Source organism: Poecilia latipinna, unplaced genomic scaffold (genome assembly GCF_001443285.1).
Source record: "Poecilia latipinna isolate Pla-1442-1.1 unplaced genomic scaffold, P_latipinna-1.0 Scaffold1109, whole genome shotgun sequence".
Classification (NCBI taxonomy): domain Eukaryota; kingdom Metazoa; phylum Chordata; class Actinopteri; order Cyprinodontiformes; family Poeciliidae; genus Poecilia; species Poecilia latipinna.
In genome coordinates this window covers 65,153-90,082 of record NW_015113725.1, presented here as the reverse complement: position 1 = coordinate 90,082, position 24,930 = coordinate 65,153, and the positions used below count along the sequence as shown (strand labels likewise).

The 24,930-nt window shown below is 45.4% G+C and overlaps 2 protein-coding genes across 13 annotated transcripts in view; both read right to left on the bottom strand.

The window, feature by feature from the left end:
* Positions 1-242: 242 nt before the first annotated feature.
* On the bottom strand, positions 243-19,072 carry mtmr14 (myotubularin related protein 14). Of its 3 annotated transcripts, none has more exons than XM_015052430.1 (19): positions 18,361-19,072; positions 17,443-17,589; positions 16,420-16,530; positions 15,877-15,952; positions 15,572-15,632; positions 15,362-15,484; positions 15,114-15,187; positions 14,318-14,388; positions 14,161-14,235; positions 12,802-12,868; positions 12,032-12,117; positions 11,807-11,883; positions 11,498-11,534; positions 11,346-11,416; positions 11,185-11,243; positions 10,030-10,162; positions 9,601-9,777; positions 7,261-7,467; positions 243-3,213 (listed from the first exon to the last, which is right to left on the bottom strand). In XM_015052430.1, exons 1-19 carry the CDS (start codon positions 18,493-18,495, stop codon positions 3,033-3,035), a joined length of 1,968 nt encoding a protein of 655 aa, XP_014907916.1. In that variant the 5' UTR covers positions 18,496-19,072; the 3' UTR covers positions 243-3,032. The 3 variants fall into 3 exon arrangements, with proteins under 3 accessions (XP_014907916.1, XP_014907915.1, XP_014907917.1); XM_015052429.1 differs by having other exon boundaries at positions 16,420-16,528; positions 17,435-17,589; positions 18,361-19,071; XM_015052431.1 differs by lacking the exon at positions 7,261-7,467 and having other exon boundaries at positions 16,420-16,528; positions 17,435-17,589; positions 18,361-19,071.
* A 1,502-nt stretch (positions 19,073-20,574) lies between these two features.
* The window catches only part of setd5 (SET domain containing 5), a 42,388-nt gene continuing 38,032 nt past the window's right edge, over positions 20,575-24,930 (bottom strand). For all 10 annotated transcript variants that reach the window (XM_015052413.1, XM_015052414.1, XM_015052419.1 and 7 more), the window contains 4 exons: positions 23,432-23,691; positions 23,236-23,345; positions 23,066-23,154; positions 20,575-22,722 (listed from right to left, as the gene is read on the bottom strand). In XM_015052413.1, the coding sequence (XP_014907899.1) occupies positions 22,246-22,722; positions 23,066-23,154; positions 23,236-23,345; positions 23,432-23,691 (936 nt within the window). In that variant the 3' untranslated portion in view covers positions 20,575-22,245. The remainder of the gene's footprint in view (positions 22,723-23,065; positions 23,155-23,235; positions 23,346-23,431; positions 23,692-24,930) is intronic.

Sequence of the window (24,930 nt, the reverse complement as noted above, 5' to 3'; positions counted from 1 at the left end):
AACAAGGAGACGGCTCATCTAACTTTGAGACATTCATTCGATCCAGCTGAACACTGATTGCTCTGTTTTAGATTTACTTAGACAACAAACCGCTTTATCAGACCTCTGAACTGATTCATTAAACATCTGACAGAATATAGAAACACAGACTCACAGCAGATTGCAGACGGGAACACGGGTCAGTGTTTTCATCACTGAACGAACCAAGGTTGTTTAATTATCTAACTCAATTTTTCCCCCCCCATCAAATAAGCATTACTCTGCCAAATTGATCTCAAAGGCCAAACCGAGAGGACCTCTTCCCGTGTCCTCTGGGTCGGCTGGAAGACTCAACACAGAGCAATGCTAGTTAACAAGGCTGACTATGGAAGAATGCCTTTAGTATCTGAAGGAGCAACGATGGGATGGAAACGTTGCTGAGGTTAAATAGAAGGCACAACCAAAAGGTCCTGAGGTATACCAGCCATCCACACCGTGGCAACGTGGAGCAAAACATTAACCAGATAAAACATAGAAGAAGGGTTAAAAACTTTAATTAAAAGTCCAAAAAGTACAGTCTGCTGAGCGTGACCTTAAAGGCACAGTGTTGAGAACATTCTGGGAGCCCAAACTACCCACATTAAGAAGGCCTTTGGATTCGAGATGAAATTCTCCAGACTGCCACTCAACAATAATCTAGACTCAAGAAGATATGTATGCAGCTGACTAGAGGCCAGCATGATAAGCGCTTTATTAAGATTCTGATAAGGCCACCAGGGAAGAGTCCCTTCACACATCTAATCAAACTGATTTTACTGAGAAAATCAACTACAGACCAAAGAAAACATCACAGAGAACATGTATAAGACAAGACTGGTGTTGGCTTGATGTTTTTAGGTCAGTTCGTCCTGGCTGTACCGGATGGAAGATATCCGAAAAAGAAAAGGTTGAGGGTCATTGAACCTGTGTCATTGAAATTACACACGAGATGTCAAAGCTAAACACAATGGCAAACAAGGCAGTTTTAACAGTTCAGTTTGGACATAATTTGGTACAACTGCAGATGTCAGTGATTTCATCTGCACATAGCTGCTAAAAGGCAGATGTGTCGGCGTATTGAAGAGGGTAACAGGGTTACAGGGAGCTGCTGCAGCGCCAGGCAGCCAGTCAAAACAATGACCATCACCAGATACAGAGGATCCCTCCAAGTTGCAGATGACGGCATTCCTGGGTTGGAGGCCAGTTGTAACATTGTGGAATTTCCCCACCATGTGTGGGAGTACAGATGGCAGACAGTCGCGCAATGTTGAAGCCAATGGACACATAGGGGTGCATGTTGCATCATCCCAAAGAGCGGGGGGGGTCTGGTGAGAAATCCCTCTTGCAAACCCAAAAACATGAACCCGTTTGGCTTCACCTACTGATGGAGTTCAAGGTTTCAACACTTCAGACAAAGCTCATCCACAACACGACGATCCTAAACCAGCAAACCATCGAGCGTCAGCGGCTCGGTTTCGGTAGACATCCATCTCTAACTGCTTATGACTAGAAATAGGGCGAACTGACCCAGGGCCTTTCCTCAAGCACAACAAGAGATTGAAAAAAAACTTCTAAGATTTTTCTAAGAGGATCATCGATTGGCAGACATAAGAGTGATTTCTACTTGGATGATGGTGTTTCAATTGGACACAGAAAACATTGGACGAGGCCGATTCTGCCAAGAAATGCAAATCTTATTGAAGCAAAAGAGAGACATGAGATGAGACTGCAGCCTCATGTCACGTTACGCTTCTCTTCAGATTATGTTGAAGATTTAATTTCAGTGTTCTGAACTAAACTCTGTATGATCCCAACATACTTTCCTCTACCTACTGAAGTTCTTATTTTAACTCTGGTTGAGCTACTGAAATATTCTCCCCATAAAATCAATTTTTCCAGCCAGGACTGCCATTGTAGACGACGTGGCATTTAATGGCGTGCACCTTCATCTTTTCAACGCAGGCCGAACAGAGCTGTGTTCAAATCTGAAAAGTAAGTGAGATAATGCAGCAAATAAGAGACATAACTCTAAGAGCTAGGCTAGAAGAAGACTAAGTGCTGTTCTCTACACTAACCACCTGAAGTACAGTTCTTCCCTCTGGACTGGCTTTGGAAATAATAGCAGCATGAAAGAAAAGTAAAACCATTCTGCTGACAGAACTCTTAGTACTGGGGTGGGGATTTGGGGGGATTAAAGGCTCGTCTCCATTTCCCACATCCCTTTTAGTCAGTCAGCCTGGAGGAAGCTCATCCTCTCCCTGAATCCGAGAAAGTCTCCAGGATGGAAATACAATGTGGGCGCATTACCTGAGCAGAGCTGGTTGGCACATCATTGAGGCCAGATGCATAACAATGTTTCCATCGGATGTGGACACCGTCTGAGACCAACGGTGGCCTTTTGTGTTTCACACGAAGATGCAAAAACCTCTGGCTGCTCCTGGATGGGGGATCGTTGCTATTGGTTACCAAACTGCTGGAGCGAAGGCGGCAGCAGACTGGGAAGGGATGAGCGTGCCCGTGGTGATGGAGCAGCTGATAATTCTCAATCACTGTTCCAAACATCCCACTGGAGAAGTGAAGCTTCATTTGGACCAGGATCAGTTCTAAAAGATGTTTTCTGCCATCTTTCAACAACACAGTCAGTTCTTCTACATGACGGTCTGGTTTACTGTGGAGGTCAACCTCTGGTCAACGCTGTGCGTCATTCTCCAGTTTGAGCTTGTTCATTCGGCAGGGGGAAACAGAAACCACTGAGAAGTGTCGCGTTGTTGCTGTGCATCTCGTTTGCTCCTGCAGAGCAAATTCTGCTTTGAAAAGAAAAAAATGGAATCATAGATGTGTGTACAATTTCAGGAAACTTGCGGTTTGCGAGTGATGACAGTGCATGAACACGTTTTCTTGATCTGTGTGAAACAACCATTTTGATCACGAAATTGTTTTATGCATCTGGCCCCAGGATGGGGTGAAACATGGAAGCTACGAAGGGTTAGGGAGTGGAGTCACAGAGGAAGAGTTCAAACGATGGCGTTGCTGCCACGGAGGCCGACCCCGCGGGCAAACTGCTCCAGCAGGCCGGAGATGGCGCCGGAAGGGCTGGGGGCCGAGGACCTGAGGCCCACGGTGGAGCTGTAGGCGGCCAGGAAGATCTCCCGAACCGCCTCCAGGCGGGCCTGGCGCTCCGACGGCAGCGAGCACCTGCAGGAGAACCACAGGGTTAGAGTCAGACAAGCAAACACAGTTCTCCTGAAGCATCAAAAAACATGGTTTCAAAAACAAACCAGCCCGCCTCCTCGCAGCAAACCCTGTCACATTGCCCACATGGTCTGCTGCACCACAGAGACAAAGACGTTTGGTGACGAATTCAAGCTACGGATCCAGAAGAACCTTCAGCTGTCAGCAGTCCACCTCTCACTGACCTCAGCCTTCCAAACCCTGACTGAGTATTGGATCTTTGCCTTCTTCCCAGAACTGCGGCTGTTGGAGGTTTCCAGCCCAGCCCAGTTTATCAGGTTGAGGTCTGGACTTTGACAGGAGCAGTAGATTGGGACCGGCGGTTAAACAAAAGTTACATTTGTCATTGTTCTAATAGTGCATTTACACCAGATGCATTCTGAGCATCAGGCATGTTTGGTTTACATTCAAAGTCTATGTGGAAAAAAAAAAAAAAAAAACTATGGAGGACCAACTAATTGTCGCTGTTTGCTAGTCAAGTTATGACTACAGATACAGGAACAGAAAAGGACATTGTGTGAAAATGGATCAACGAGGAATTTGGAATGTCAAATAAGTTTCAACTTTTACCATTTGAAAATATTTCCCCCTATCTGAGCTATCCAAATCCATCCAGCAAAAACACGAGTCACATTAAATAAACGCTGAAAAAACATTGTATTTAGACAAAATATGCAGGAGACTTGAAGAGTTTGAGGAACATGTATGCCAAGGAGACTCCTCTCAACACTCGCCTGGAGCTACTTTGACGTATCTGACGCTAAATGTCTGACTTCAAAGTGAACATGCGTCACACTTGAAGTGTCGGACAGATTTTGGACAGGCATAACCTGTTCGGTGTGAACGCACCACAAGTGTGGAGGAAGCCATTTGCATTTCAGTCGGCTGCCTGGTGGTGAAATCAGACTGATGAAGACTCAACTCAGGTTGAACTTTGCTCCTTAAAAAGTTTGGTTTTGAATAATCTTTGCAGTAAATTCTCTTTATTCAAACGTATATTCGTCCTTTTCAATCAAGAAATTGCTTGAAAATTTTTCTTCCCCATAACATTTCAATAAACCTCAATTGTTTTCTTTCAAGTATGTATGGTAATCATAATAAGTTAAACACTAACCTGCAGGTTGCCTAAGGACTGACAAGTTAATCAATGTTACCATAATACAGGATATGATTATTTTTTTTTTCTAAATGTTTGTTTCCATTTTGTGCATTTAATGGAAAATATGAATTAATTATGAAGCAACGCAGAGAATGGGGGCTGCAGTAGACTGAGCTGCGATCCTGTGGTAATGGTCAAGGAAATTCATATGAAGAAACGGCGTAGAGAGGCGAACATTGGGCCACTAGCACAAGAAAACACACCAGAGTTCCAGTAAAGCAACAGCAAGTAGATACAGACAGGAAGAATGCCGAGGTCTGGAGGAGACGATGTAAGGGTTTGTTGCTGTTCAACCGTTAGAGCAAAATTAACTCACCGACCAAAGCTGCTCGGCCAAAACTGACTGGTTGAAGAAGAAGAAATCAGGACAAACTGTCCAATAAAAGATCCACAGCGTGGAGAGAGAGAGAGAGAGAGAGAGAAGGTACACAGGCGGCCTCCAAGTATGGGTTTCCACCTCCGGCCCCCAAGGCGGAGAACCCACTGAGCCCCTCAGATCCCTCAGACTGACAGCAGGAAAGCCTGAATCTACGGCACCGCTCCATCCAAGAAAAGTATTCACGCCCCGTCAGCCTATGGTGAAGACTTCTGAAGCTGTCAAATCAAAGAAAGTTGAACATCACCGAGCTGCGGATCTCCCGTTCCATCAGAGAAGCTTCAAATTCTTCAAGTCCAGAAGATTTGCTCTGACTGGGCATGAAAAACCTGTCCGTCTTCCAAAACCCTTTAGGTGCAGTATTAGACTACGCTGATCACTTTTTCTACACTACAGAATCAAGCTGTACTGATCCCTGATTTTTTTATTAATTGAATAAGCACATATCATCTGGATTATGCTAAAAAAAAAATGCTGCTCAAACTGGGATTACAACTCGTTCACTCAATCTATGAACTTGGCATAGATTTTCCAGTCTCCTCACTTCAAGGATTTTTGCTGAACTACTGGGATTTACTGTCGCCGGTGGGTGAACGTTTCCATTTGAAGGTCAAGTAGATGACCCCAGGAAGAGACTGCAATGAAGGCAAGAATGTTTCTCTTGCAATTTATTACTCCAGCAGTTGAGCTTTAGACAAAAATAGTTTGGCACGATTTAATGGATTGATGTCATTTTCTGGAGCTGCAGAAGTAATTTGTGCTCTGCACCCACTAAGCTTTTCAATTAAAGAAGCAATCGAGATCATTTTGGAAGTTGAGTTGTTGACATTTTAATGGGTTTTTCACTAGTGGTAAAAAAGTTCTGGTTCTTGTGTTTGATGCAAGTTTACGAGGTTTTAATAGGTTTGCCTTAAGCCGACAGTCTCAGAAAAACAAAACGACTCTCTTGAAGTTTTCTGTCTTAGCCACTAAAACAACTCCAGCCCACGCTGTAAACGGGAGTGTCTGCTGCGTTACTCAGTGGGAGCAGACTGCCGGCTGGAGAAGGGTGAGGCGTTCGGGTGTTGTTGGTGACACGCCAGCTTAATCAGACTGCCTGGAGGTCCTGTTTGGAAAACGTTCCTCGGACTCAGGCGTTCGGCCCGGTGTGATTTACACATGGGGCTGCCTGGAGCAGCAGTGAGGTCAGCTCACAGACAATGAAAGCAGCAACAGGTGTGGGAGGGGAAGCACAGCATTCCTGTGTACCCCATACAACCTGCAAAAATGCAGCCACTCCTATATTTTATCCAATATATCATAACAGAAGGTATTATGGTGCTTTCACACCAAACGCGTCTGATGCTTCAAGTTCGACGCGTCAGCACTTTAAATGCAGACGCTTGACATTTTTACTCTACACCTAGCGTTTCACACATCTGGTTTACTTTCAAAGTCTGTTTGGAGGCACATCAAGGGCGCGTCAGATGCGTCAAAATTGCTGAAGTTGTTTTCCATTGATGGCCCATTTGTCTGATCTGTTGGACACGCTTGACGTGTCAAAACGCTTCAAACTGTGTCGCCCTAGATGCAAAAAACGCGCCACAATAAGCCCTCGACGCCTCGACAAAGACTTTAAATGAAAACGGCACACGCTTGACGCGCGGCACACGTTTGGTGTGAAGGCACCATTAGCAGTTTGAGACTGTATGTTTTTGAAACCCCGGCGTTTCCCCAAACAGCTGGTGTAGATTCTGGCTTACTTCAGACTCTGGCAGTGAGCAATGTTTCGATCACTACGTTAAAGAAACTTAACAGTTACGCATATGGACGGTCCAACACAGAAGACCAAACCCATCAGGTCAACCACTCAGCTGTCCATTTACCCCTCAAGGACAAGGGACTCTAGTTTGGAGACATTTTGGACAGGGGAGTGGGGGGGGGGCAGATGGTTTACATTAAACACACAAAAAAACTAAGTGGTGACCTCAGGTTTTATCTTTCTAACACCTACTCTACAGCCTTGACTTGCCTCCCCAGGTGGCTTTAAAACAATTCACACCTTGGGAAGTCTCACATGGCTTCATTAGGAACTTGCTTGGACTGTCTGACGACAGTGATCCAAACATTGAGCGTATTGTAGATGGAATTTTACTAGTGACACATGTCCTAAATGTCCTTCTACTGACCATTAGTTTCCTGAATACAAGCTTATTTCTTCAGTAGTTAGAACTGAAGAAGCCTTTTGGATGAAAGATGAAAAGTCTTGAATGAAACAAAAAACGTTTTCCAGTCTCCTTCTCCTGAAGCACTTAGAAAGCTCCCATCATTCCCTCTGGAATGGGACTAAACTGAGCCCAGAAAGACGGATGAATTTAAAAGTAGCTCAAAATTTCATGTGTAAATTCTGCGGCATGCGGTACTGTAGTTGAATTTCACTGGCTGAAATTCACACGGTCTGCATTCCAAAACTTTCATCTGTTCCAGTTTAACTTACGTCCGCCCACTGGGCCCTTCGTCCTGGAAGCTGAAGGGCAGTGGGGAATCGTAGGCAGAGGTGACAGCAGACGAGTTGGAGGAAACCGAGGCCATCGGCTGAGAAAAGTGGCCGTGGTCGTGGATGCTGCCACAACCGGAAACTATCTGCCAGCTTCCGTACTCTGTGGACAGGGAGGAGCCTGATCTGGAGTACTCTGCTGCTAACCTGACACACAAAGGCGACACAACCAGAAAGGTTAGACAGAACTTATCACTAGCTACAGTGCTAATGTCAACAAGTATACTGCAAACCTCTACGAAAAAGCAGTCTCGCACCACTTGAGCTAAGCAGGACGCTGGTTAAAGTCTGCATCCAGGCATCATCGTCAGTAGAAACCAACAGCTACGACTTACTTACTAATGTTGACTTGAGTTAAAAGTTTTGTCTGCTAGTAATGAATGTTGGCCGATGATTGAGCACCAACTCTAAATCCAGAGAAACAGTGAGAATAGAACTACATCCAAATTTGACCCTCATCGCAGGAAATCCTACAGGACGCTGTCCACTCAAACACATTCACTACAATCTGTCCATGATCCAACGATGGAATTGACTCCAATCAATAATAATACACTGTATTGCCAAAAGTGTTGGGTCACCCCTCCATATCACTGAATTCAGGTGTTCCAGACTGCTTCTACCAACAGTAGTGAATGAGCGGCTCACGTTGGGTTCAGAGAACAGGATGGTGATGGGATCGTAAAGCATCCCATCTGCTAAACACGGTGCAGGCGGCTGTCAGCAGGAGTTAGAAGCAAGTAGAAGGGACTGGGAAGAAGAGCAGGCCAAGCACAAACATGAAGCACGGTCAGAAGGTGGTGCACTGCAGATTGAGCCTAGATCACCAATGTTCAGAGGACATCAGCTACAGACCTGCAAGGGAGTAGCAGGTGCTAGAAGAATGACGTTTCCCTAATTTAATGCTTAAGCTCACCAAGACGTTTTGGACAGTTTCATGTTCTGCTAGGGAATAGTTTGGGAATGACGTCCATAGACATGAACATTATGAATTCAGAGTAGCTAGCCTGCGCAGAGTCCAGACCTCAACCAGATAAAACACCTTTGAGGATGAACTGGAGCAGGGACTGTGAACCAGGGCTCGTCATCCAACATCAGTGTTTGACCTCACATATACATTTCAGAGGAAAACAGTCTAAAAACCCCAGAAATACACTCGCAACCTTATGGAAAGACTTCCATTAAAGGGACAGCATCATGTCAAATTCACTTTTATTTAGCTTTCCATCATGTTATAAAGTTATTCCCTCATCAAAAACATACTTGGAATGTTGTCTTGATTCTTTCACACGTTTGAGAAATCCTTTAATCTCCTTGGAAACCATTTAGAGTCCCTAAACATTTGCTCTCACAAAGTACCGCTTAGGAGCTGCAGTCTTCCCCCTCTCAGCTCCTTCAGACTAGCCAGCAGCAATTAGCAAACATCTAATGAACTGCGCATCTGTTGAGCTCATTATACAAGCTACTTCTCACGGTAACGATCCTAAGAACGGCTGTAAATGGCATAATGGAGAAACAAACTATTTTTACAACAACTCAAGGTAACACAGTTACTTGATTGTGCTATAAAATTGCGCAATCTGGGTGGAAAACGCATAACACCGCCCCTTTAAGAACAAAACCTGTTCTAGCTGCAAGAAGTGGAGCAATCAGGTATTAGATCCTGTGGTTCGACTGTGGGATGTCAGTCAGGTTCATGTGTGTGAAGGCACAGAAACGTTTGGCAATATAGTGCATCTGCGAGCAGAAGGTCACGCAGTTATCATGGTTGATCATAGGACAGAGACGCTCACGTTCTCAACAAAAATGACAAGAATCGAAAGAGGAAAGTAACGAAGACTCATTAAATCATCCAGTTCGTTTTTATAACAACGCATGTTTAAATAGACGGTTGTCCAATTGGAAGATGGATGGAGACAATATGGATGGAGGCTGAAGTGAACTGAGAGGTCACAGAGCAGCAGAACAGTGAAGTAAGTCAGAGTGTTTTAAAATGAACACCCCTGACCAACAGTTCCTGTTCAGCTTTACGGCGCTCGGATGGCGTTTCTCTGAGTAACCAGGCAGATTACAACCTGGGGGTTTTCTACAGTCCCTTAGCTCGTCACGTCACTGCGTATTTCAGCAGTGAAAACGATCAGAGTTCTTGCAGCTGCCCGACTTCTGCCCACAGGCCACTGCTGCAAGAATGCTGGCCAGCAAATGAAGGAGATCATACAAAATTCAGAGCCCCGATGCAGAGTGGATCTAAAAACCAACTAGTTCCATCGCCAGATTTACCCTCTTGTGGGGACAGCCAACGGGCTGCTGCCGGAGCGTGTGACGCCGTGGTCCGATTGGTTGGAGGAGGACGAGCTGGAAGACTTGGCCTCGTTGGCCGGATGGGAGAGAGTCTCATCCAGAGGGTTCTGTTTACACCAGGACACCATCGGCGGAGAGGAGGCAGGCGCTCTCCTCCTGGGAACAAAAAATAAATACATTTCCATCACTGACATCCAGACAGCAGCTCAGCAGCTCAGACTGAAGACTTTTACCATCCAGGTTTCAGTGGAAACGGAGACAAAAGAGAGAAACATTGAATGATGCAACTGGAAGTTACTGAGCTCATTTTAACTTATCATGCGATTAACTGATTTATTGTCTGAATGCAGGTCATTAAAACATGCGAGAGTGTGTGTGTGTGTGTGTGTGTGTGTGTGTGAGGCTGACCCGCTGGAGGCCTGGGGGTGGCCAGAGAACAGGTCCACGGGGTCAGCGTTGGGACAGGAGGCTCCAGCCAGCTCTTCGGTGATGAGGGAGAAGTCGCTGCTCAGACTGGTGATGCTGCCACGGTCCCTGGACCCTGAGGACAGCAGCAGAACCGGAACTTTCATCACCACGGCAACAACCTCCACTCATTTAGACCACACAGATGTACAGACCTGGACAAAAGTCTTCATACATCAAGGTTCATCAATGCGTCACTAATGCTCTAGACCACCGGGAACTTTGATTTTACGTTTTACACACATATCATCCATTTAAAAAGAATATCTGTCGCTTCTTTCCAAGTGTCAACAACGAATGCTCTTTTTGTCAGTGTAACGGTGAAGATGTTGAACATTTATCAATATCATGCATCTTTAAGAGTTCAACCTTTTCTTCAGATGAAATGGGTGTAGTCAATCTAATTATAATCGTAGCAAAAGTGAAAAGAAAAATCCCTTCATGTAAAGAAACTTACTCATCAACACACATTGCCTCTGCTGAAAAACTTCATTTAAATAATCAGAAATGTGGAAAAACAAAAACCATCTATCTCATAGGCAGACCCTTTGCTATACCGTTTACTTTTTTTTTAGTTGTTGTAACAGACCCTTTAATACAGGAAAATAATACTGTTTGCATAGAGTAAAATGTACCTTTATTTTTATAGATTTTTTTTTTCCCAGATCACATTTTTTTCCAGCTTCATGAGTCTTGACCATTTGTGCATAAAAGCCCTAAGCAGAGCTGTACTTTTAATCTTGTAACTGCTTATTGTGCAGGAACAATAAGTAGTTACAAGATTTATTTATGTATAAATATATTTTGCTTTTTTTATACTTTATTTTACTTTAGGCCTTTGAGTAAAACATATAACCTGAATGTTTGTGGTTACCATTTTGTAATATCTCCATACTATTCTTCCTCTTTTTTTTCTTTAATGTAATCTGATATTACTTATTGTGTCAAAGATCTATTTTTGTATTATTTGTTCAAAATAACTTGGTTTTAAATTGAAAAGAAAGGTTAGTTCAGCAGCTGTGTAACTAAGGACTCCTTCCTGTCTCTAGGTTTTGGTGGCAGCCGTCATGTTTCAGAGCAGGTGGCAGGTGGACGTACTCAGCTGGCAGAGGTCCTCCACAGTGAAGTCACTCTCTTTGAAGTGGGAGTTTTTCCTCCTGAAATGTGACAAAGATGAACAGAAATGTGTCAAAGTGACAACAGATTTTGGACAGCAAGAAATGGAGAGAGAGAGAACGAGAGAGGAAAGCGGGCGTCACCTCTGTTTCCTGACAGCAGAGAACTTCTCTGAGACGATGTGCTTCAAAAAATTGAAGCAAAAAAAGAAAATCTGAGGAAAGAGAAACATTCTGTGTTACAGACAGAAAGAAAACTCCTGAAAGCAGAGTTTAGAGACATGGAACACGAATACCTCTTCCCCTTTGGAGAGTCGATCTGGCAGCATGTGACTGGAAAAATGAAAAAACCACGTCACTGACACAAACAGCATCCAGACAGCAACGTCAATGGGCAGTTCATGCCAACATATTAGCTAGAACAACCTAACCTCACTTTCTTTTTCTACTACTCTCCAATTTGCATTAATTGCCGTTATTTCAACTGTTAATGGTGTTTTCTCAGTTATGTTCTGATTGGCTGAGGTACCACTCAGCTGCTAGCTTCTACTGTTGCTACGCTACGTTATGCTATGCTGCTGGTGCAGATGAAGGGATCGGTTTACCCAAAGAGAAACCAGTCATAAGCAATGGTCAGGTAGAGGATCTCAGCAGGCTCCAGGTTGGCATGCACGGCACCGTCCTGTGGAGACGACAGGAAGTCTCAGCTTTACGCCAATTGTTCACTTTGTGGAACAGACTGCCTTGAGAGCGGCAGATCTAAGTTTATTTAGCTTAGACAACGTTTGGGGTGATTTGATGACAGGTAGAGAGGAGAGGAGAGGACTTACTGCCCACAGGGAGAGTCTGAGAAGGGAAACAAACAGCGGTGTTCGGTCCCAGCCTGATATGCAGTGCACCAGCAGCCCGCTGTCATCTGAAACACAAAACACCCTTCAGGGACGAGCCTTTAGGATAAGAAACGAGGACAAACTCGAGCCATCTGGAACACTGTCAACACGGGGAGGTCAGTGCGTCATCCAGAGGGTAAAACTGACCAGCTTCCTCCTCTGACAGGAAGCGGCTGCTTTTGTTCGTACAGTTAGTTGAGTCGCCACGTATGCAGAATGGCAACGATGGACACCAGAACCTCAATGACCCGAAGGTCACCATTCAGAGAGAGTGGGGCGCTAGGGTAGGGTACGGCTCAGCAGACGAGAAGTCGACTCGCTAACAGCAAGAGATGTCATTGTGGTGCTGTATGAGAGAAGCCAGGCTGCGGCGCCACCTGTTGGGCCCTCTGACCACAAGCAGCAGGCAAGATGTCTTGCCCAAGGGACACAACAACAGAGACAGGCGTAGCAGAATCAAACTTCTATCAACGTTGCCGTCATCGCCCAGAGTGACTGCCTGCTGTCGCCATCGACTGAACGCCCCACTGGGTTTCCCTTTGATCGAAAAGTTGAACTGATTTGAACAACTGGATTACTGGGATCGTTTGGAAATGAACTGAAATGTCGTAAACCGGCGCTGTGGGAATGACCCGATGTGAGGTTATCAGCGGATGCGAGCGCAGCCGGTCCAGACCCAACCAACCCCCGGCAGCCACAGGCTCCCTTACCATCGCTGTTGATGATGTGGAGGAGCAGCTTCAGGTAGTTCTGGGTCTGCTCCACTAGGTCCCACGACTGGATCCGTCCATGCACACACATGGAATAAAGAATGAAAACAATCATCTCTGCGCCCCTTCTGCAACTCTAGGCTACAGCTTTAAACAAACCAACGCTATTCTTCCTCGCCCACTCTAGAATTACAAACGGTAGATATGTTGGGTGAAAATCAAACACTGAAAACATTTTCTGTGGTTAAATTATCACTTTAACCAAAGTTTCAGCACTGTGTTGTCACAAACAGGTACGTCTCTATAAGTAGGAATATCATAGAAAGTTCTTGATTTCTGGAATCCGATTCAAAAAGTGAGACTATTTTAAAGTTCATGACACTGGCATGCAACAACATGCATGCCATCTGTCAGAGGCTTCCTCAGAACTGCTGTAATACAGACTGCTACAGGAGATTCTTCCTGCCCACAGCCATCAGCCTCTATAATCAGTCTAAAGCAGGGGTCACCAACTCCAGTCCTCGTGGGCTACCATTCTGTAACTTTTAGATGCGTCTCTGCTCAAACACACCTGGATCACATAAACTGCTTGTTTCCAGCCTGTTGCAGAGAGGAATGAATGCTGGTGAGGGAATTCAGACATTTTGGAGCAGAGGTGAATCTAAAAGTTGCAGGATGGTAGCCCTGGAGGACTGGAGTTGGTGACCCCTGGTAAAGACACTTGATGACGATAATTCATATAACAAAAAGATTTTACAAAATCAGGCAAAAGAAAATTCTTCTTTTAATATATATATATATATATATAAATTCAACAAAATTGACACAATTTTGTTGAATTTATGAAGAACCGATACTTCATAATAAAATTACTCAAGTAAAAGTGAAAATTACAGTGTAGTAAAAATACTCCTAAAAGTATTTCTTTTTCCAAAAGAGTTACTCAAATAAATGTAGCTAGTCACTAGCCAACTCTAAACAAAACTAGAATAAGAGAACATTTTATTGGTATATTCTCCGTTTCTGGGAAACTGAATTTTGCGTTTATTATCTTTAAGCTATAACATTTACACAGTTAATATCAAAGCTAACAACAAGCTACTTATTCATTTTGAATAATAAAAACCAGAATCTATCCATCTGTTTGTATTACACTTACGAGTTTAATTTTTTCTTTTAAATCGAAAATAAATACATTTTATATTATTTTATTTTCATTTGAGATCGAGTTGTGAAGTTACAAAGGCTGCTGAGTCAGACCCTTCCCAGTTTGGCCACTAGATGGCACTAAAATGCCTCCAACCCCAAGACCAGAGAAGAGAAAGCGACAGCAGCGGCAGAGCGCGGAGGAGAGCCGACCTGGTACCGAGTCCAGTCGATGTTCAGGTTCTGAGTGAAGCGCGCGGGGATGGTCAGGGGAGCGTCCACGAAGTCCTGGCAACGGAGACACACAGACACGCACATCACCACCCGTCCTAAGCACATACCGGGCCGGGGGCAGGAGCAGAACCAGTACCTGATTCCAGTTGAACACCAGGCCCTCTGCCGTGTAGTCTCTGTCTTTGTAGTCCTTAAAAAACTCGCAGCCTGAAAAGAACGAGAAAGACTTTTATTCCCAGAAGACGCCAAGCTCCGCCCCTAACCCCCTCAGCCTCCGTTAAGAAACTATTAAACATGATTCTTATTGGTCTGATGTAATAATCTGACATTTTCATTGGCTGGGAGCAGAAAATCGTAATTACCTCAAATAAAATAGTGGAAAACAATCTGTAGAAATAGGCCTGCCATGATCAATTTTTCTGGACAATAAATTGTCCCAGAAGTTTTGCAATAAACGATAATATTGTTGTTTTGAGATCTTTTTCCAAGTAATATAATGGCAACGGCATAACAATAATCCAAGAACACATTCTCAAAGATTAACAAACTTTATATTCTAATGAACATTTAAACAATTGGAACTGGAAGACATTTTAAATACCCAAAAGAAATAAAATTAATTATAAAGTATATGTAAACAAAATTATCCTTCAAAAAAAGAACTAGTTGAGACTTTTGCTACCCAGTTTTTGGTAGAAAGGGAAAATAAATGATAAATTAAAACATATTAATTTATCATGCAATTAAATGATGTATTGCTTATAGTGACAGGCCTACTGGAGTAACTGGAAGACATCATCTTCACAATTATATTCTCATTTATTGAATGACTGTTATTGACATGATTAATGGGCCAAATCCCAACGGGAGGAAATTGAGCAACAGGTGGAAACTTCAGCTTTCAAAGGCAGAATCCTGACTACTTTCTCCACCTGGGTAAGGCACGGAGAGCAGGGTGAAGTCGGCGTAGCGCTGCGCCTTGTCCACCTTCTCAGAGGACGTCACACTGCCAAGGCAACGACAACAGAAGAGGTCAGTGACAACAACTCCTAGAACTGGGAATACGCTCCAATGCAAATTATGAGAAAATGACAACATGCACGGCTGGTCAGCTGGAAGAAAACATACACTGGACGTAGAAAGAGAAACGATGCGACAGTTATTGAGGAAAGCGGCTTACTTCAGGCCGAACTTGACCTTCTTGTTCTCCACCATGAGGTCACAGATGTAGCGAACTGAGAGGTAGCGAAGCAGCTTAATGTCGTGACCTCGAACTTTGTCAAAGAGCTGGGACTCGCCGTTCCTGAGCAGCAGGAGAAATGGCAGCAGTTCATGAAGCGAACCAGAGAGAGACCCTCACTAAGGTCAGACGATAAGTTGCTGTCGTCACCTGACTGCCGGGTCGTCCTCGGGAACCTCCTCTGGCTCAGTGCAGGTGTCATCACTGCCCCCTGCAGACACGCACCAGGAAAGGTTGGATGTTAAAAGACTAGGGAGCAAAAGTCTCTCATGAGAGAGCAAACAGCAGAAGAAGAAATGGCTGAAGGCGGCTTTCAGTGGTTAAAACATGGAGGAACAGCTGCTCCTGCTATTCACAGCTGAAATCTGAACCGACAATCTTTCTGCAGAACTTCCCCTTTTGGGTTATGTGTGTGAAAAAGCTGCATTTTTTTAGGTTGTTGTTTTTTCTTTTACCTGAGAAGATGTAGTTGTAGCCCGTCCGCCCGTACAGCTCCCCCCAACCTGCCAGGGTGGCTGAGCGGCAAATGTGCTGCAGGGAGGAAAACAGACCTGATCAGACGAGACCAGATCTGAACAACTGCTGACTTTTTTTTTTAGGGGGCATCAGAGGAATTGGGGCTGAACTCTAATGAACTGCAGACTTTTTTGCTTGGAATAACAAAAAAGCAAAACAAAAAAAAAAAAAACAAACTTGTTTTCAGAAAGAGAACAGTGAAGAAATATTCAGAAACACTGTCCATAACATATACCAGAGTGGATGAAGAAATCAGAGAATGAACACATGAACAAACAGCTACTCTGCCTAGCAACAGGTCAGGTTGTCCTTTCCTCAAGACTAGTGGGGGGAGAAAAAAAAAAAAAAAAAAGCTTTTCGACCTGAAAAGCCCGGCGTATGTCCAGTATTTCTGGGTGGAATTTGACACGTTTCACTTGTGGCGTTGATTTTAAACATCCAGCACAGAGCAGAGGAGAAGCACCGCGGACGGACAGACCCACCTTGCCATTGTAAAGGATGACGGGGCAGACGAACCTTCCTCTGCAGCGAGCCATTTTACTTCTGCTCACCAGGTCCTGCAGCTTGCTGATCTGCACCGTGCTCTCAAACCTACACGCACACAAACACACAAATAGGCACACACACACACACACGGACATACCACAACCTGCTCTTTAACTCAGTCTGTCAGTAAATGGAAGAGGCTCACCATGCGTCATAAATCTGTGAGGATAGCTGGACTAATCTGGACTTAAATTAATTTGGGCTGCAGCGTCCCACAGCAGTGTGTGACCAAGCTGGTGGTCAGCATGAGCAGGGGGTGGCATTAAATAACCTACATTTTTAGTGTTTTTAAACCAACGAGGTCGGCAGCAGCTTGGGCTGTTTGAGAGGACCTGCCGGGTTGTCATGGGAACATCCAACTAAATTTTCTCCTGTTGTCCTTTTTCTTACAATAAACAGAAGAAGACTGATCTGCAATGAGCAGTTTTTTTTTTCTTTTTTCTTTTTACAACCAAACACACAGGAGCTTCCCCTTTGACTGAGGCTCGGCAGAAAAGTGAAGCTTTTTCTGGAGCAGAACCAATCAGACCCAAATACAGCAGCAGTTACTAAGTCATGACACAAATCCTGGACCAATTATGACCAAACAACATCTGGAACTGAAATCTGAGGAAATTCAGAATATTTCTATAACCAGCACACTGAAAAAATACATGTAAAAATCTGCAACAGACAACAAGTGAAGACTTGTCAGAGAGCACTGAGCCATTTCTGCGAGTTTACAAGCCATTACACAGCCACAAAATATTATGGCGAGAAAGATTTTGTGAGCACATAAGCCAAGTGCTGGAAGAGACACTGTCGCCACGCCAACAGTCAGTGGTAAGACAGAAGGATCTGTTGAATCACTGCATGTTTCCCGTTTCTGCAGCAGTGTAAAGTCACGTTGCACAGCTGTCACTTCCTCCCTCTGCCTCAGAGACACTGGCTGCTCTCTGACGGGGGACGTACCTGTCTCTGTCTCTGTCCACCTCTGTAGACTCGTACTCCAAGAAAACGATCTGGCGGGGGTAGTGGCCGCAGACCTCGCCGCTGGAGTTAGAGATGATGCTGTACTTGTAGTCTCTGTCAAACAGCTCCAGACATCGCTTCTCTATCGCCTCCACCTGAGGAGGAGGGACATGGTAACATGCTGAATTAATATCAGAGGTGGGTAAAGCACCCATAAATTGTACTCAAGTAAAAGTAGTTATTTCAACATAATTCTAACTCAAATAAAAGTAAAAAGTAGTTAGTAAAACGTCTATTTAAATACTGAGTAATTGATCAAATTATCCTTTAATATTTACAAATTACATCAGATGGACTAAAACAGGGGTGTCCAAAGTCGGTCCTTGAGGGCCCGGCATCCTGCATGTTTTAGATCTCTCCCTGGTTCAGCACACCTGCATCAAATGATGGCTCATTAGAAGACCTAAGGAGAACATTGACTTGCTGAGGAGGTTGTGACTACCGGCACCCCTGGACTAAAATATACATTTATGTGCAAATGTTGGTATTCTATGGATGGAAATGTAAATAATTCATAAGTAACAACATATAACAAAATCAGGTAAAAAAAAAAAAAAAAAAAATTCCAAAACAGTTTTTTTCCAAAAAAAAAAAAAAAAGCTTATGAAGCTTTAATAAAAACTGCAGGTGTGTGTCTGTGTCTGATGATTTTTTTGGTTCTTCTTTATTCAGTGGGTAAATAATCCAGAAATTTTACTCAAGAGCAGCGATACTTCATAATAAAACTACTCAAGTAAAAGTAAAAACTACAGTATAGTAAAAATACTCCAAAAAGTTTTTGTTGTTTTCCAAAATGTTACTCAAGTAAATGTAATTGAGTAAATGTAACTAATTAATACCCAACTCTAAATCGGAAAACATCTTACCCGAGGACTGACTTCCTTTGCTCGATACTGTGTCTTGGAGAACAGATCGATCAGATCCGCAATCTGCTCGCTCTTTCTCACCGACAGACCGGAAACCGTAAAGCCGCCGGCCGCGAAGGGGGAGGCGGCCATCATGGCGTCTCGAGCCGCGGTGGTCGCCTCCAGCCGCACTCGTCCTCCTTCAAAGACCGCAGAGCCCTGTCCTTTGGAACGGGAAGACCGACCAGGCCATCCCTTCCCGGCGAGCTTCTTCCTGACTGCCCGCTTGAGGGGGCCAGAGCCGGGCGGTCGTCCTGAATTCACGGCAGCGGTGAGCAGCTCCACCCCAGGAAGACACGAGCCGCTGTCGGGCCGCAGGCGGCGACCTGGTCCCGGGGTGGTCCCGGGGTTAGCTACGCAGCTACAGAGCTAGTAATGTTTCGGTGAAGCCAGTTTTGCACATCGAGGCTGATGCTTTTAGTCTGGTTTCTATTCCTGTGGAAAACCCGTACTATCTCTTCGGGGCTCCTCTCCGAACTTGAAATCAGGAAATTTCCAGGATCCTTCCAAGCCCGCTCAGTGGAACATCACCATGACGACGAACAGGACCAGGTTAAATAATTCTCAGACGAAATTAACGCGGCTGCAGTTAATGTGACCGACAGGTCCAACAGGACAGTCCAGCGGTCTGAGTTGCACAAAACAAGTGATAAACAGGAAGTTGACTGAATCACGTGACAACCACCCTGACAAACAACGTTGTGGCGCCTTACCGCCACCTAGTGGTTAGGGTTTTACATCACAAGCATAAATAAATGTCATAGTCCGTTAATTCCAAATTATTAAGGATAATGTGACAGCAAACGTTTTTTAAACTTATTCCTTTAATCTCTGCACTGCGTTTACACATTTCTCTTAAGAAAGACATCTAGTTTGCAATTTGTTTGGACTTGATAAAAATAAATCTGCCCTTAGAGACTTAGATAACACTTTCTGTATTTAGTCAAGTTTAACAAATTAAGCAGATTTGGGTGCAGCAAAAATCCGTAGATGTGAACCTATTTACAAAGAAATTTAAAAGAAATCAAATGTTTTATTACATTTTCACTTAACTACTTGTACTATAAAGATGACTACTTTATGCTGTACCAAACTTTTTCCAGGATTGTTAAATTGGTTGATGTGTTTGGTAATAATTGTGTTCTTAATAAAAAAATAAAACCTGTACAGCAGTAAAAGCCAGCTGGGATAACAAAATTCCAAAAGTAGATGGTTATCTTTCTTTTTTTCCAGAAAGTTCATGTAACATTTGTGGCTCTGAAGAGTTTTAATTGACTGAACTGAGGGTGAAAATTCCTCTTTACATTGTATCCTGTAGGTTTCTTAGCGGCAGAATAAAACTCTGCGTCAATCCAGATGAGTGGAAGGAAGCTAAAACTTTTACTTTCTTAATGGTCTTCCAGTCTCAAAAATATCAACCGTTTCTACAAACACTATTCTATAAGCCTTGAAACCTTCAATGCTCATGATAATTGTTGAACACTGGCAGGAGGCGACACAACACCAACCATCTTCCTGTCTGAAACACACACTGAGATTTCCTTCATTTTGGGAGATCTGTGATCGGCCGATACTTACACATGAAGCAGATCTCATAAACCTCAGCAAAGGTCTAAAAATCAACCACCGCCCTTCGTTGTTGTCCCGTCAGAGAGGTTTGACTGATAGACTGGCCCACCAGGTCACCATATCTGCATGATTGAAGCTGACAGCAGTCACCCAACTGTTACCAACTCATCAACTTTCTTGCTATATTTAGCCACATTTAAGACAAAAAAAAATGGTATTGGCAGGAAAGGCTTTTTAAATATCGATAATTGGCGATCATCTAGAAAACTGTAATCAGTGCAGCCCTACTGACGACAAAATCTGAGTGAACACCTAACAGAAGAGTAAAAATCATTCCAGCTAGCTTAATTTCCCATGTAAACACGCACTGTCCATCGACTGCTGGTAAAATAACTCATTAAATTCTTTTAACAGAACCTCTTTAAAACAATGGTAAGCCATCCCTTTGACACCAGGTATGTTCTTCGATCTACTTTTAATTATGTTTTAATTTTAAGTTGTTTTTTTAAGTTTGTGTACTAGAAAGGAAAGAAGTCGATAGCTTACAAAGCTGTGGAATATGAGATGACCACCTAAACATGACAATGACGAGGCTGGGTTAAAAAATACTTTGCTGTTATGATTATTTTATTATCAAAATGCATTACATCTGTTGCTTCTTAAATCTCTTAGAGAACAATTGAAATAGTTTCTACTATGATCTGTGGAAAAAAAAAGAAGAAGAAAAACAACAGAAAACTTCTTAGAAAAACAACAGGAGAAAGAAAGTGGCGTCTGAAGGAACCCAGGGAGTCAGATCTCCAAAGCGTCTGACCCCAGCTGCTCAGTCAGACTCTACTGACATCACGCCGGGAATTCAGTGTACTAGATCCTCTCTCCATACAGCTCTATCACATTCTCTCTATACAGGTACACAGAATCACACACAGAGTCCTGCTGCTGGGTGCTTTCAGGGTGGATGTGTTTTTAAGGTGCTGCTTTGTGTTAGCTAGCAACGTTCATGTTGCTGTTCTGTCACACATTCATGGAATCTGGTGGGGGGGGGAGGGGTTACGAGGGAAGGGGTTGTAGTGGCCGGTGGGTGGGGCAGTGGGTGGAGAGGGGCGTGGGGGGGTTCCTCAGTCATTCAAGTCTTTCCCACAAATACAGTTCCCCCACCCCACAACCCACGACCACTTCAGGCCCTGAACTCCAGTCACATAAAGAGAGTAGGGGGAATGGGGGGGATTCACAGGTCTCCTCCACCTCAGTCTGAGCGCTGCAGAAAACCGTCTCTTTTTACACGTCAGTTGTTTAAGAATAGAGAGAAAAAAAATGGAACAAATTAAGCAGCAGACAGAGAGAGAGCGAGAGAGAACCCCACAGGAAGTGCAGCTGCAGCGGTCACCACCGGGTAGTCGCCGCCACAGCAGCTGGCACCGTCAGCAGCAGCAGCTCCATCTCCTCTGGCAGTGAACTCGCTCTGCTCTCTGTCACATGGAATGCAAAGATTGGTCGGACAAATCCAGGCGTGTCTGCAACCCTGATCCCTTTGCTCCTGAACGGGATGACTCCAGACGGATGGGGAGCTGATGCGGTGGTGGTGGGCCCAACTGGATCAGACGTTGGTGGGAGGAAAAAAGGTTGGCAGCACCATGAATGAGGGGGAAGGAGCATGGAGATGGAGGCCTGCAGCTGGATGGAGGAGCGGAGCTCCCAGCACACCACCACTCACATGATGAAGAACGCTTCTGGAATGATCCTGGAGAACGCCCCGCCCCCACCTGCCTGTCATCACCCCCCCTCCTCTGAGTAATACGAGAAGAAAACGGAACATCTGTCGGTTTTCACCAAATACGCATGTCAGCATCTGACCAACCTGGTAACCATGACAACAGGAAGGCTAACTTAGCATTCTGTGCAGACATCGATGTGGAATTTTTTTCCTTTTTTGCCAAAGAAGAAGAAGAGTAGGAAAGTTCTGGGATAATCGGGAGTTTTCAATCCGGTTTCCCGTGTTTTCCAGGCTGCTTGCTTCCCGTCTCCCTCTGTCCTGACGTCCAGGAGCTGGAGGTTTATCTATGAGCACGCTGCTGTCAAGTTCTTTTCCTGAAAATGAAGAAAAACAAAACAAAAACAAAAACAGAAAACAGGAAAAGGAGGAATCTGTCCAGAGTCCTGGCTGGCTCCTCTCAGGTCTGTACATGTGGCCCCTCCAGCTCCCTGAACCCCAGGGGGCCTTTAGCTTCACACACACACACACACACACGCACACGCACACACAGCTGAAAGAAGGTCCTAGAAGCTTCCTGACTGCGTCCTTACTCCAGGCCCCTGGTGGGGGGGGTGCTGGAACTGCTGGGGGTAGTGTGGGGAGGGTCCTGCTAGCCTGGAGCCGGCCGGCTGCCCCCCCTGTCCCGGGCTGTTCACCTTCAGGCTGACAGCCACCTGTTGTTGACCTCCTCTAGAAGCCTGAGGGCCCACGTCTACCTTAGTCTGTCCCTGGGTCCGTGGGCCTGGAGCGGCCCCCTCCAACAGGCTGCTGCTGCCGAGGAAGCTTGTCTTTAGGTGGCTGTTGCTGTAGCTGGGGGGTCCGTCGCTGGTGGGCTGTGTGGGGGGGGGACTGCAGTAGGAGCTCTGGGGATCCTGGGACGGCCCCGGGTGGGAGGAGGAGAAGCGAGGATAGAAGCTCTGGGTGGAGGAGCTCTGGAACGGAGAGCTGGCTGTGGGGTGGGTGAAGGACGGGCCGTCTGTCTCTGGGAGGACTTCTGCTGACTGGACAGAGGACAGAGGACAGCATGTTATCAGTGCAAAAAGCAAAAAGCTGCTTAGCAACCAGGAAAGGCTTCTAATGGCAGCAGATGCTCCCACTGGTTGCCGAGAGGGTTTCCCACCTGCTGTTTCTTCATAATACACACAATATTCACATTGTTTTATTGTCATTTGAAAGATAAGAAAATTAATATCTTGTTAGAATGAAAATGATTTTAAATTTTAATCTTCCAGGAGCGCGAATACTTCGGAATTAGGAACTTTGACTTTCCGCTTATCAAAGGAAATCTACTGTTAGGAATTTAAACCAACAAATCATTTTGGTGAGTGCTGCTGCTGGTCCTACCTGCTGTGCGTAGAGGGGGGGGCTGTATCTGTGGGGGCTCTTGGTGGAAGCAGCCAGGGCTCCTCCTCTCCGCTCGTATCGCTCTGCATCTGGAGACGGAGACAGAAGCGTCACGGCCCCGTCCGGTTCGTTTCTTCCACTGACCTGAACCCCCGAAACTGCCGCCGCACCTGGCTCTGCGTCTGCTGATCCGTCACTCCGTCTGTAGACCCGATCCATCTTGATGCTTCTCAGCACGCGCTGGCCCTCCCTCAGGCGCTCCACTGTGGTGGGGACCATCCTATGGAGGAGCAGGGAGCTGTCAGAGGGGGCGGGGGGGGTTCCTATCACCGACCAGAGAGAAACAAGAGGTGGAGCCACTCTCACCACTGGTTGCTGCACTCCTGCCGCCTGGGCTTGAGCGGCGCCCTGTGGTGGTCCGGCGGGCTGACCTCCTCCAGGTGTGGGACCGGAGCTGTGGAGTGTGGGGAGGAAGGGGGCTGCATCTGCTGGTAGGAGCGGGCCAGGTGGGGTTCCTTGCTGCAGTAGGAGTCCGGCTGGGTGGGGGCGACGTTCCTGGCTGCTGGTTCACCTGCTCTGCCGCTGCTGCCTCCTTGCTTCCTCTTCCGGTACTCCAGCAGAGACACCTGAGCGGCAGAGGGAAGTAGGACGCTCTCGTCAACACTTGCTGCTGCTACATCAAACCTCATTGCTGTGTTTGATGCCAGGCTGCCAAAATCCATCCCATGATTCACCCAGACTGCGATGTTGAGTGATGACAGGCCACATGCAGCACGGCTCAGGGCTCCAGTCTGAGAGAAAGGTTTTCAAACCCCGTTTCATGACCGTTGGGATCCACTGTGCGCCCCTGCTCTCGCTCAGTTCCTGAACGACTGGACATCACCACCCCTCGGCTCAGAACGCAAGCAACACGAGACGCACCACGGTATGATGCAACCACGCTCAAAAAAATCCACAAAAAACACATGTCAACGTTCACAAGGGGGTTCAGGCACGCACACACCTTTACAACGAGAAGACTCATCCCAACTGGATGTCATCAGCAAACACGACAAACAAACGAGAGGATCAGGAGCGAGTGGGATGGTCAGACACTGACATGGATGGCTCTTGTCTGAAGTTGAATCTTATGCATTGAGAAAGAACCAGCGAAGGCTGAGCAGGAGCAGCAGAAGTCAAGAGTCACCACAGAGCACCAACAGCAGCCATTATGCTCTCGTCAGTTGCAAAAGTGTTTAGTAAGCCTCAACTCGCACAGCAGCAGTAGCGGGACTTTGTTTTTATTTGTTTGAATCACAATCTTGCTATAAGGGATGCAAAAGCTCCCACTCTGCTTCCAGATCGTCACATTACCAGACCACTAAGGCCCCAACATACTTCATCCGTCTGAGCGCATTTCTGCATAAAGAACAGCAATTAACTTCTGACCAATCAGATAACACTTTGAACAGAAAATGTTCGACCAGGGCCTGGAGTTCAGCAGGTGGATGCCTCTCTGCAAACAAAACAATTTTCATCACACATTCACATCACTGAGAACCGATTTTGGCAGTTCGGATGAAGTATGTCGGGACACCTTTAGGATTTGGCATGCAGGCACTGAGACTGACTGGTTGGTAGGAAACACTCTACTGTGGAGCCTGCTGTATAGCAAGCTCTATGGTCCACTCTATGGCCCACTGTAGGGTCCATTGTAGGGTCAATGGTAGAGCCTCCTGTTGAGCTTACTGTACTCTGTACTCTTGGCCACTGTACAGCCAACTCTAGGGTCCAATGAAGAGCCCACTGTTGAGTCCACTGTAGGGCCAGCATTACGGGCAATTCTAGGGTCCTCTGTAATGTGCCCCAAACTGTTTCTTATCAAA